Genomic DNA, 12,723 nt, shown 5'->3' with positions numbered 1-12,723 from the left:
CATTCAAGAGCACTGCTCAAGAATAATAAAAATAGAACACGTTAATCTCTGTTGACCTCTAGTTAATGCTCAGGACTTATGACATCGTATGCTCTAAGGAAACGAAATGTCAAGCATGTGCTAACAGATTTGTATGGCACTCCATATTTTCCAGAATACTGTTGGCCGTTTCCACTGAGATGATCCTAGTGATAATGTGACTTAGATCAATGTCAAATACAATCTCAGACAACTCCCCAGTGGGTCTCCTCAATAAAGACTCAGTTATCGTATATGGTTATTTGCCTACTGCTTGATTGAGTTTCTACGGTAATCCTAATGTAAACCTTTTAGTCACAAATTAGGGCTTAAAGGGCTTAAGTACTATTATTGTTTGTGGTCTTCTATTACAGTATATTGTTATAATCTTATATTCCTATAAAAGTATGCACCATCCGCAAAGTGACAAACTGGTCTCATCTAAATAACACCATAGGTTCAGGAAGTGGCGGGATAGTGAATGATTGGCTGCAGACAACAACCTGATATAGACATCAGTTGTTCAGCGTTAGTAATAAGATCCACGGCTGCCAGTGTTGCTTTGCTGTTTGTGTATTCTCATTTGTCCTGCCAGCTTCTTTTGACATGATGTATGTGTACATTAAAAGCTGATATTAAAAATCTCCTGTGACACTTAACAGAACGTGCAATGCTAGCACCCTGATACTGTACAGTGTGCATAACTTTGTGGCACCTGTTGAGTACCGTAATACCGTTATAGGCTTTCACTAAACTAAGTATCAATGAATGTAACACACCGCACACCGGGAATTGTAGCACAATTCCACTGAGGTTTCCAAAATTATCTCAGTCATTTTAGTCCTTTGCACAGTTAATTCCCTGCACAGTCAATAAATAACCTTCTCTGAGCAAAGAGCTTTAAAGGTAATCTTCAACTTTAGATATAGTATTGTTTTCAGTATTAAAAATTTGTGACTACGAGAGAGAGAGAGAGAGAGAGAGAGAGAGAGCGACAGAAAGAGAGAGAGAGAGAGCGACAGAAAGAGAGAGAGAGAGAGAGAGAGAGAGAGAGAGAGAGAGACGCTTCATAAGGTTCACAATCTCATTATATGTTACTGCTGATTTTAAACCAGCAATAGTGTTTTATGCTAATATTCGGAGATTACATAGATAATGATTTATACTTACTATCTAGCGAACTGGACATGCGTGAATATTTTCTATAGCTTAGTGGTTTGTTTTCACTCGTCTTGATTTTAATTTCTTACATTATTTTTGTTTTTCCTCTTTGCTTTAGGAGTGCAAGAGCTCTAAATTGGACATGAATGCAGCACTAATCCATGACAAATTATTTATCAAGTCATTCTGGGAGAAAAGAATTTCAAATCACACCCAGATGACAGACGGTGAGGAAATAAGGATGAAGAACAGTGCTCTGTCAAAGTAAGAATGAGACTTTCTTATTTATTTATTTATGTTGTATAAAAAAACCTTTTAACCTAAACATTTTAATTTCACATTGACATGTTTAATAAAACATTTTAAAAATTAAAGTGTTTGAAAAGACTAGAACAAACGATTTGGAAATGGCAGTTTAATAATCTATGTGCCATTCTGCTTTCTCTTTATAACTAAAATTTTAGAACCTTATCAGATGTATTTTTTCTGAGTATGAGAATTTTTTTTAATTACATGCTACTTATTATTATTAGAATTATATATTTTTGCTTTTGGTCAACATTAAAATGCAACAACTAAAATGCTGCACTGGATTTTTAGGTGCAGGCTTTTTTTTTCTTCTTTTTTTTAGAAAACCACTTGAAACATTGTGATTTGTTTGATTATGATTGTTGTTTGGTTACTTTTGATGACTTGTGCTCTGCTGGTCACAGTTCCAGTGGAATCCAGTGCATTGCAGATGGGAACAGACAATTATTATTATTATTATTATTATTATATTTATTTTTATATTTAGTTTGATTATTATTACACATTATTGGACGAAAATAATTAAAATATTAAAGGACAATGATTACTGTAATGTTTATAATAAAATTTATTTTCAAATAGTTTCAATTGGCTATACATAGCATTTGGCAGCTAGAAAACTGGCTAACAGTCGATATTTCCAGTTAACATCATATGTTCCTAGATACATGTGACACCATGACCTAAATGTTTCTTTTTATTTGTTTTTTTCATAGGCTCCGTGATGAATGGATAATAAGACTTGAAAGTCGAACAAAACATATCAAGAACTTGAATGACAGAAATGCCATAATGTCAAGAGAGGTCAAGCAAACTGATCAGGCCTGAGGTTTCACATATGTATAATCTGTGTTTTCTTTTGTCATTTGGATTCTAAAGCAATATAGAAAATGTATTAAATATAAATAAAATATATTAATACAGAAATGTTAAGTATATTTTATTGATTTAATATTAATGTGTTATTTATTTTAATTGATGCATTTTTTATACATTATTTTCTTTTTCTGATTTTTGCCATAAATGGCTATCAATCAAACCTGTCACATTTAGTTTTTGCAATGAATGGCTATCAAACTTGTCACGTTTAGTTAGTTTATTATTATCTCATTCCGTTAAGATGATTATTGTGATTACACAGAGTGACTGTATATAGCTTGGTTTAGCACTGGCTGCTATGTATAAGTAATATACAGGACTATACAGCAGCACTATTCATCATGACAATCTCTCTATTACAGTTAAATTTCTTTTACTGCATTAGACTTTTACATAATGTGTACAAGGTTACTTTTACTTTCCTAAGCTCTGAAAGATTTAAAGGTTTGTTAATCTTATATTTCTAACTTAATATATTCCAGTTTAGATGTTAGAACTGTTTTCCAGTTTTAACTGTTAAAAAAAAAAAAGACAAAGATTAGATTAATATACATTAGGTTCACCTACACATAACTAATAAACATTCTCAGACTGATGTTAATGATCCATCACACAATTACTGTATATGTCAAATTATGTAATCACAAAACTTAAAGGATGTTTACTGAGCTTAATTCCTGTTTATTTTTTCCATAACAGATGCCATAATTTAAACTAAAGAAATTAGTAAGTGTTTATGTTTCACAAAAGGCCCAAGCTTTAGGTGTTAAACAAAAACATTTGTCATTTCCATTATTTTTTTTTTTTTACCTTACAGCAAATAAATTAAAGAAAAGAAAAAAAAAACATAAATTTGAAAATACTGTTATTACAATTCCCCCCGAAAATTTGACTGTTATGCCACATGTCAAAGAAAATCTAAATATTGCAGAATTAAATGAAGGGCATTAACACTAACTGTTAGAATAAGAAGACGTATAACCAAATGTCTTTATACACATTTTATATTAAGGTTTGTGGCTTCTGTTAGTACCTAAACACACTACTAAATAACTAAATAAAAGAATAACCACGCAAAACAAAAGCAAACGTAATGATGCATTTTAATTTTATTTGTTGCTGAAAAGGACAAATTTATTGAAATTTAATTAAAAAAAATTACTTTCCAAGCAAAGCCTTTCCAGACTGTTTGCAATCGTTACATCAACAACAAACAAAAACTTAAATCGCTTTTTTTCTGAAACAGGCCTAATACTGTATAACTAAAACAATATAAACATCAAAAGATTTTAAATAAAATTCATTTTCTGGTGTAGTATCTGGTTCTGTAGTATCAAGATGATCAAACTACAAAAATTAAAGTTCCAGTTTGTATGAATGGACTATCTTCATGGGCATAAAGCTACTTCTTCTTCTTCTTTCCTTTCTTCCCTCCCTCTCCTTGTTGTGCTCCAGTGTCACTTCCTCCACTTTTCTGCGTTCTTGTTTTTAACTTTGGAATCATCTCAGCCACATAGAACATAACATCTTTTTCTGCCAGAAAGAAAAAAAGAAGAAAAATAAAAAAAGTAAATACTCTAGAGTAACAAGTGTTGCAAACTATCTATAAATGGGTAAATGCTGTATTCATACTTTGAGTACATCTGAAATTCTTCTAGTTGGCACCCACCACAGGTTTGTCCTATAACCATCATAATAATCCTTTTAGACAATGATTTGGCCTTTATCTTATCTTTAACTAAGGACATCAAACACCTTGGCAAAACCTCATTATTTACCTTAAGAACAAAAGAAAGCTATGTCCCGCTCTCAGTTTTGCAGACAATGAAAAACTAGTCAATGCCTTTATTTTCTTTAGGCTAGACTACTGTAATGCATTCTTTAATGGATCTCTGGCCAGAGGCTTGTTTAACTCCAATACATGCAAAATAGTGCTGCAAGAATCCTGCTGAGAACAAAAGAATTTAAATCACAACTGTTCTGCAGTGTCGTCATTGGCTTACGGTTTCGTACACGATAGACTATAAAATTCTACTTCTGACCCATCAATGCATACATGGGGCTGCCCCCCTCTTTTTGAAAGAACTGCTATCTCTACTAAGCTCCAACAGCAATCGGCAAGTGCAAAACAGTTAGCTTTTCCATATCCCAAGGACTAAGCTATGTTCAAAGGGACCCTGTTGTGTCCTGCTGCTTCTCGTCTGTGAAAGTCTCTCCCAGACCATTTACGCTTCCTGCAGTCCCCATCTGCTTTTAAATCAGGCTTTAAAACTTACATGTTTCCTAAGACGTGTTTTTTTTTTTTTTTTTTTTTTTTGGGGGGGTGAATAAAGAAATAAAATTTATTATTAAATTTATGTTTTTATTTCCAATAAATTAAATGACAAAATGTATACAAATGATCACAAGGTCACTTAGTTGTGTTGTATTACTCTGACAGAGGCAGGTGATCCCTACTGTTGTTAATCTTTTACCAGTAACACTGAACATTCTAGTTTATTGCCAGATCATTAGTAAGTACACTGCATTTCCTCACCACTGGTAATAGGAGTGTGAATAGATTTAGTTTTGGTAGTGCAGATGTGTAATAATTAGAAGATCAAATATCTAAAAATAACACCTTATTTAGAACTCTGGAAAGAAGCCCATTTTGCACCCCGACACCCTCAGTCTGCCCGGCATGGATTTCACCAGATATTAGGTAAATATTCCACTTTTCTAGTCTATGTTAACATGAATGCATCACATCTTTGATTCGTCAGCTGAACATTCATACAGCCAACACCTGTTCTTCCTCATCGCAATGGTGTTTAGTACCAATGACTGAGAGGTTGCTGAAAAAAAGTTAACTCATCGTCATGGTACCATTTTAAAAATTACTTTTATTTCATGCAATGTGCATTATTATGCTGGAAGCAACTTCTGGATAGATGAATAAATTGTGGCCATGAAAAGACACACATGGTCAGCAATGAAACGCAAATAGGCAATGACATTCAAGCAATGCTCAACTCGTGTCAATGATGTGTGCCAAGAAAACATTCCCTAGACCATTACACCATCACCACCAGCTGAAACTGTTGACACAAGGCAGGCTGTATCCATGGATTATGCTGTCATCTTGATATTCATCTGACTAGATGACAGGCTGTACATTCTGAAACACCTTCCCTCTCACTCAAGTTGTTAAGAGCTTATTTGTATTCTATTTCAATGAAAGCAGGGATAGCTTGGGAAGTTGTAAACATAGCATCTGATAAAATGACATTAACTATCGAAAAAACGGTTAGGTAATTTAAAGATTACATATTTTTGTGCTAAAAGTATTGTAGCAAGCCCATAAAAAATAAAAAAAATAAGAAAATTATTGTTATACAAGCTGAACTACACAATAATAAGTTCCCATTTCAAATTCCCTAATTTCAAATTATTAGCCTGTATCAAACACTGAAAACTAAAGATATTTGAAATGACTGGAATTGTGTTAAGAACTGTCCAACACATTACTAAAGCCTGTAAGGACTGTGCTAAACCTTCACCTACGCCAGATGAAATGCGGTCACAAAAAAAAAAAACTGAATGAAGTTCAATTAAACACTTAGTAAAAACTGATGGTAGAAATCATAGCCATGTTTAGTATGAGCATTTCCACATGCACAATTCATGGCCTAAAAAAAAAAAAAAAAAAAAAAAAAAGAACTGTTAGTGAGATTATTCAAAAATGAACATGAAATAAATACATTTTTTTGGAATATTAAGATATAGACTTTGTAGTAACAAAGAAAGTGAAGCACACTGCACAGGGTGTTCAGCCATGTTACAGTAAGTGTGATTTCAAACCGCTGGGGGCGAAACTGCTCAGTTCAAAGGCATCATCATCATCATCATAGAGAACGTCATCATAGTAATAGGACAATAATTAATTTTTATTTTGTCAAGAAATCCCTGCCATTATATTGGCTAGTAATCTAGTAAAAAATAACTAAAGCTCTTTACATAATGTAAATAAATTATTAGATTAATTTACAAGTTATATGGATTTCAATTATGCTTAATAATGGTATCATGTTTCAATTATGCTTAATAGTGGTTTTTGTTTCAATAAATATTCAATATTTAATGTCCTTAATGTGAAATTTTCACAGCAGCAGCAACATGTATTTAAGGTGCTTATGTTACCATGGTAACAAGTGACGTCTGTGCTGTTACAGGGTGTTCCGAATGATGGAATTTTGTCGAGGGAATTTAACTTAACCAACATTCCCTGCACACGAAACAGAGAGCACCATGTGAAGTACACTTCAGAATGAAACACAGCTATACGCCAGAATTCAAATTGTGAAAGAATGGTTCTGGGAGAATTAAGAATGATTTTTACACATGAACTGGCCACCGTATTGTGGACTGAATGAAATATTAGAGTGTTGGACATTTCTTTGGGACACGTAGTGCAGCTAACTAATGTTGATACACACGCTTATTAATAAATTAGAATATCATTGAAAACTTGATTTATTAGTAATTTACTTCAAAAAGTGAAACTTTGTATATAAAGTCATTACACACATACTGACACAAAAAATCTTTTCTTTTAATTTAGATGGTTATTATTTACAGCTAATGAAAACCCAAAACTAAGTACTGTATCTGAGAAAATCTGAATATTACTTAAGACTAAAAATTTTAACACAGAAATGTTGGACTACTAAAAAATTATGAACATGTACAGCACTCAATACTTGGCCAGGTCTCTTTGCATGAACTCTGGCATGGAGGCAGTTAGTCTATGGCACTGCTGACATGTCATGGACGCCCAGGTTGCTCTTATGGTGGCATTAAGCTCTTCTACGTTGTTGGGTCTGGTGTCACGCATCTTCCTCTTTACAATACCTCATAGATACCCTAAGGGCTTTAGGTCGGGCGAGTTTGCTCGTCACTCATGCATAGAGATACCATGGTTCTTAAACCAGGTATAACTGCTTTCTGCTGTGTGCGCAGGTGCCAATTTCTGCTGGAAAATAAAATCAGCATCTCCATAAAGTTGGTCAGCAGAGTGAAGCATAAAGTGCTCTAACTTCCTTGTAGACAGCTGCACTGACCTTGGACTTGATAAAACACAGTGAACCAACACCAGCAAATGACATGTCTCCCCACATCAACACTCACTGTGCAACCTTTACACTGGACCTCAAGGCACTTCTGTGCCTCTCCTCTCTTCCTCCAGACTCAGGGATCTTGATTTCCAAATGAAATACAAAATTTACTTTTATCAGAAAAGAGGACTTTGGCCCACTGAGCAACAGTCCAGTACTTTTTGCCCATGCCCAGGTACGACGCCTCTTACATCGTTGCCGTTTCAAGAGTAGCTTGACATCAGGAATCCGTCAGTTGTAGCCCATGTCCTGAATACGTCTGTGCATGGTGGCTCTTGAAGCACAGACTCCAGCTGCTGTCCACTCCTTGTAAATCTTCCCCAAATTCTTGAGTGGCCTGCTGTTCACAATCCTCTAAAGGCTGCGGTTATTCCTCTTGCTTGTTCACCCTTTTCAACACATTTCCAACTTTCCATTAATGTCCAGCCTACTGAACCAGACTGAGAGACTATTTAAAAGCTCAGAAAAACATTGCAGATGTTTGGAGTTTGGAGATTTTTCTCTGTGGTTTTCGCCTTTCGTCCACACGCAAACACAGTTTTGGCCATTAAAAACTGAGCTTTTGGAAAACTCTGTTCAAAGTGAAGATTTTTCAAAACTCTATTTTCAGTGTTTATGAGGCTATTTTGTGCGTGCACATACACACGTAGTTACTCGCACATTAATGAACAGAGGTGCCTGTACTACTAAGCTCACTGCTGCAACATACTGTACAAAACTCTGACGACACAGATCTTGCAGACAGCGACGGCAGTTTCGGACGAGAATTCTCTATGGGCTTTAGGTTTTGCGAGTTTGCTAGCTACTTCTACAATGGAAATGACGTTTTGTCCAGGCTTCTGATTGGCCCCCTGTTGATTAAGGAGGCTCCTAACAGCACTTAACATGGTGTTTTGCCTCACTCCTATAGTCAATGGCTGGAAAATACAGTAAAAAAACTGTTTTAAAGAAGCTCCATGGACACTTACTTGAGGTAAATTTCTCCTGACAGAGACTTCCATCCTCTTGTTTGATTTGAACTCTCACTCTTCCTCTAAACTGTACATCTCTATTCCATTCCCTTGGATATAGTTTGTTCTGTATGAGAAAAGTCAAATGAAAATATATTTACATCTGATTACCGAATGCTTATATGAGTAAATATTTAAGAAATCAAGCTTTAAACCAAAAAACAGAAGCTTAGTAAATTGAATTAAAGATGAGTGACCGAAAAAGTTGAACACACACCTCAACTCTGACATTCATTCCTGCTGCAGTTAAAACATCCTTGATTTCAGCACATGAAGGGTTTTCCACAGCCTAAAAAAAAGGAATTTAGACAAAATTAAAATTCACTGAGGATGGTGCACAAAATGAGACCCGATGCAAAATTAAGTAAGGAACAGATCAAAAGTACAATATACAAAAAGACTGCTTATTCGGTTAACATGGGTTTTAAAAAATTTCAGTGGCCTATTACCTTAATCTTACACTCAAATATGACTGAAAAATAACTACTACTTGCAGTACTTTAAACAAAAACGACATGTAACAATTATCAGCATATCAGCACAAGGAGTTTTGAATTATAAACAAAATGTAAGTGAAGGATCACTTATATTTACATCTCAGTGAACATCTAAAAATAAATCTACTGAGACATTTCATTTGTCATTTGGTTAAATTGGAAAGACTCTACCTGAAAGAGCATAAGTGCATCTCACCCTATGCACTTTGAGAAGGGTGACAGAGAAAGACAGTTTTTTTTCTTCATAAAACAGTATCTTGGGGTCACCAGTTCTCTAATTCTACAGTCTGTTGCCATCCCCAAAACAAAATAAATCCTTTGGAAGGTATGCTAGAAAAACTCCCTAATCTTATGTGAGATTCTGTATTCTGGAGTAGTCTCTTAAATGAATTTATCATAAAGATATTTTTCAATGCCACCAATTATGACAATAATTCTGGAGCTGACTGCATTATTGTTTTGCCTCACCTTCTCAGTTGGTATTCTTCGACCCTCCGCTAATGTCTTTTTACTGTTAATGTAAGATGGATATATGCACAGGTACCTGTAAGAAGTAGAACAAATTTGCTCAGATTATTCATCTGGTGTCTGTGAAGATTCTGAGAGAAGTTATGTAAATTGGACTTCTTTTTTGTTGGGTAGATATGCTTCACTACTCATTCAAGCTACATTGAGTAGTGAAATGTTTCTAACTTGCATAAAAGAAGTCCAGTTAACATTACTTAACTCCCAGGTTATTCATGAGCACTAAGTGCCCAGAAACATGCCTGAGGGAGGTGTGGAGCAGACCAATAACTGCAAACAGAATAGTGTTAGTCTTTGTTATTTCTAATGTAAATTTTGTCCCCAAACTTTTGCACATCTGTATGGATTTCAATAAGATTTGTACAAAGATCTGCTTTAAAATTCTGTAAAATTCCCTCCTAGATCAATTACGCTCTCTTTTATATTCAGGCTTGAAAACTTAATTTCTTGTGTAAATTTCATGTTTATCTTGTTATTTAAGTGCTAAGAAATGTTTAACAAATGTACTTTTTATTTATAAACACACTTTATATAAGCAAATCTCTTTAACAAAATTAAGATTTGCACAAAGGGTGCTGTAACTTCTTCTGTAAGAAACATTTCAACTATTTAAACTGGTGGTTTTGGAAGACCCCCTACCCTGCACGATTCTGTGTTTTCTGTGCTTTAGTGATCCATCACACACACTTCAATTCAGAAAAAGGCTGTTAATTAGCTGATTGATTAAATCATGTGTGTCTGGTGTTGATATAACACTAGAATGTGCATGGGCTCTTCCAGGGCCAGGGTTGAGACCCACTGCTTTAACCAGCTGATCTCTGAAGTGATGATCAAAACTCAAAACATTTTCCCAATTCCTTTTACAGTCAAACGCGCACTCACAAATCAGTGTTATAACGCTAGCAGCTGTTCCACACGAACATTTTTTAATGACCGTAAAATCCATACAGACTTTAAAAACATTGAAAGAGACCCACTATGAAAAAACTGTAGTTTTCTACCAGCTTGTACGTTTCCCCAGCATTCTCTGTCTTAACAAATGAACAGACAAATGGGACTGCATATTGTCTAAGTAAGTTTTCTGGCTAAAAGCCCCTGAGCTACACTTACCTGTTTTCATCAGCAGGATTGGTTGTTAAATAAGCCATCTTCCGTTCTACGATTTTGCTCAAATAGAACACCCGATACTGAACAAATATGTTGCTAGTGTGACACGCTTACATTTACGAATAAGCTACATATACCTCATCCTTACAGAAACCGGAAGCAGCGGTACTGCTGCAGTCCCAAGCGTTTCCACGCCACAGCACCTCTACTGGACAGGAGGAAGTATTATACAAGGCTAGTCTGTGGCTAGCTAACACGATACTGTATAGCTAAAATATTTAACACTGGCACAGGAATTTAAAACGAATTAAACCGGGGGTAAGTTGAAATCGAATTGTTCTCAGTGCTCGCAAAATTAGTGTTGTGTCAGCAGTATGTGATTACAACAACTGACTAACCTTAATCAGCTAGTTAGCATGCTAGCTAATCTTAAGCAATGAATATGTTCTTATTGTTTTTATACTTTTTTTTTTTTTTAGAATACTTGAAATTGTTTCGTTAAAAATGTTATGTTGTTCAAAACTGTAATGTCTATTAATATTTAACAGATTTAAAGACGAGACGGTGGAAGATAAGAAGAAGAGAGCTGTATAATCACTGAATGGATGTGTGTTTACACTACAAAAGCGACCAGGATAAATCGGATGATTTGGTGTCTATATCCGAGAAAGCTCTAGAGGACTTTCCACGTCGTGTTTTGCCAACATTTACACCTTGGTTTCCTTCTAGCATTGACGGATTTTATCCAATCAAACCTAAAAAGCCTCCTCCAGTCATTTTATTTAATCAGCAGAAAAGTTCAGAGTTTCCCCCACAAGCACCAGAGTTTGTTTTTCCTTCAAGTTGCTGTACAGATGATCAAGAGAACTTTGTAAAAAACAGTAAGAGGAAATCAATAGCAGTTTCTGAACCTGATGATGAACACTCAAAGGCAGATTTGGAGAATGTCCCAAAGAAATGTAAACGCTCCTGGAGTGCCTTTCCACCAAAAACGAAAACACCTCCAAGAACACAATGCATCTCTAGACATTTCCACAAAACTGTACAGAAATATGGACTTGACTTGCAACAGAGAGCGAAATGGGTCATTTCTGAGCTGAACTGTGCGCCACAAAGCATTGAGGAGGTTTGGTGCAAGCTCAGCCATGCTATTAAGCACTCTAGGCTTCCAACATGCAATGCCAATTATCAAAGAAACTTGACCCAAATCTGGGTGTACTCTGACATATCTTACTGTGAATATATTGGAAAGTTCATGCGGGAAAATTTCCAGCTCTCAGGGGAGCTCACTTTAGCAGTCCATAAACTAGGAGACATATTTAAAATGTGAGGAGTAGATAGTCGGATGTCAATATTAGTAAGTGAGGGCACAATATCTGTTGAATTTAGTCGATAAAAGGTGATGAAATCGCTAACATATCTTCACGTGTGCATAAATTGAAATATGTAAATATGTTGAGTTTTAAATGGTCTTTTACTTTTTAAAATAAGAATATATGAGGCAAAATCTCAATGTTTTTTAAGCAGGCTTTATTTAAGGATTTAAGATTTTAGTACATTGTCTGACATGAATTGTAAATAACTTTCATTAAACAGAAAACCTGAAGTTTTATGAACCACGTCCACCTTCTGACTTTTTGAAAACGTGACAAGTCTGAGATGAGTTAAACTATTAACTCTGTTCTTGTGAGGTCATAGCTTTGAGACAAAGACTGCTTTGGCTGCCAGTCATCTTGCAAAATTAAAACATCAAACAAATTTGGAAAATAAACTTCTTTTGATTTCTGGGTCAAGATGGCAAAAAAGTGAAAAAAGAGGTAATTGTAAACACTGTCGACTAGAGGTCATAACTTAATTTTAAACTAGGAAACAAAACAGAAACATGAGAGAATGCCTCTCAATTTGGAATCGCTGAGGTCAGGATGGTGTTCTCAACTCTGATTTCAGTAACTGAAACAATAGTATACTAGTTATTAGTTCAGTAATTGATGTCTAATCAACAAGGCTGTACACAGCATCAACAGTAAACATAATATTTTAAACTTTTAAATGCTGTAAATTAAA

At 34.9% G+C, this 12,723-nt stretch overlaps 3 protein-coding genes across 8 annotated transcripts; 2 read left to right on the top strand and 1 right to left on the bottom strand.

Moving 5' to 3' along the window:
• Positions 1-899: 899 nt before the first annotated feature.
• Positions 900-2,372, top strand: LOC128529704 (protein FAM240B). Of its 2 annotated transcripts, none has more exons than XM_053503178.1 (3): positions 900-924; positions 1,298-1,443; positions 2,205-2,372. In XM_053503178.1, the coding sequence occupies exons 2-3, from the start codon at positions 1,322-1,324 to the stop codon at positions 2,314-2,316; spliced, it is 234 nt and encodes a 77-aa protein (XP_053359153.1). In that variant the 5' UTR covers positions 900-924; positions 1,298-1,321; the 3' UTR covers positions 2,317-2,372. The 2 variants fall into 2 exon arrangements, with proteins under 2 accessions (XP_053359153.1, XP_053359152.1); XM_053503177.1 differs by lacking the exon at positions 900-924 and adding an exon at positions 1,004-1,092.
• A 1,080-nt stretch (positions 2,373-3,452) lies between these two features.
• On the bottom strand, positions 3,453-10,817 carry srp19 (signal recognition particle 19). Of its 5 annotated transcripts, XM_053504707.1 has the most exons (6): positions 10,663-10,817; positions 9,496-9,571; positions 8,748-8,819; positions 8,489-8,597; positions 4,000-4,048; positions 3,453-3,900 (listed from the first exon to the last, which is right to left on the bottom strand). In XM_053504707.1, the coding sequence occupies exons 1-6, from the start codon at positions 10,698-10,700 to the stop codon at positions 3,873-3,875; spliced, it is 372 nt and encodes a 123-aa protein (XP_053360682.1). In that variant the 5' UTR covers positions 10,701-10,817; the 3' UTR covers positions 3,453-3,872. The 5 variants fall into 5 exon arrangements, with proteins under 5 accessions (XP_053360682.1, XP_053360685.1, XP_053360680.1 ...); XM_053504710.1 differs by lacking the exon at positions 4,000-4,048 and having other exon boundaries at positions 8,485-8,597; positions 10,663-10,816; XM_053504705.1 differs by lacking the exon at positions 4,000-4,048 and having other exon boundaries at positions 10,663-10,816.
• Positions 10,818-10,832: 15 nt separating this feature from the next.
• Positions 10,833-12,295, top strand: zgc:101664 (uncharacterized protein LOC450064 homolog). The gene is made up of 2 exons (XM_053504704.1): positions 10,833-10,977; positions 11,208-12,295. The coding sequence occupies exon 2, from the start codon at positions 11,261-11,263 to the stop codon at positions 11,987-11,989; it is 729 nt and encodes a 242-aa protein (XP_053360679.1). The 5' UTR covers positions 10,833-10,977; positions 11,208-11,260; the 3' UTR covers positions 11,990-12,295.
• Positions 12,296-12,723: the final 428 nt, after the last annotated feature.

This window comes from Clarias gariepinus, chromosome 9, assembly GCF_024256425.1.
Source record: "Clarias gariepinus isolate MV-2021 ecotype Netherlands chromosome 9, CGAR_prim_01v2, whole genome shotgun sequence".
NCBI classification, from domain to species: domain Eukaryota; kingdom Metazoa; phylum Chordata; class Actinopteri; order Siluriformes; family Clariidae; genus Clarias; species Clarias gariepinus.
The sequence above is the reverse complement of the archived record's forward strand: the minus strand, read 5'-3'. Positions and strand labels throughout refer to the sequence as shown.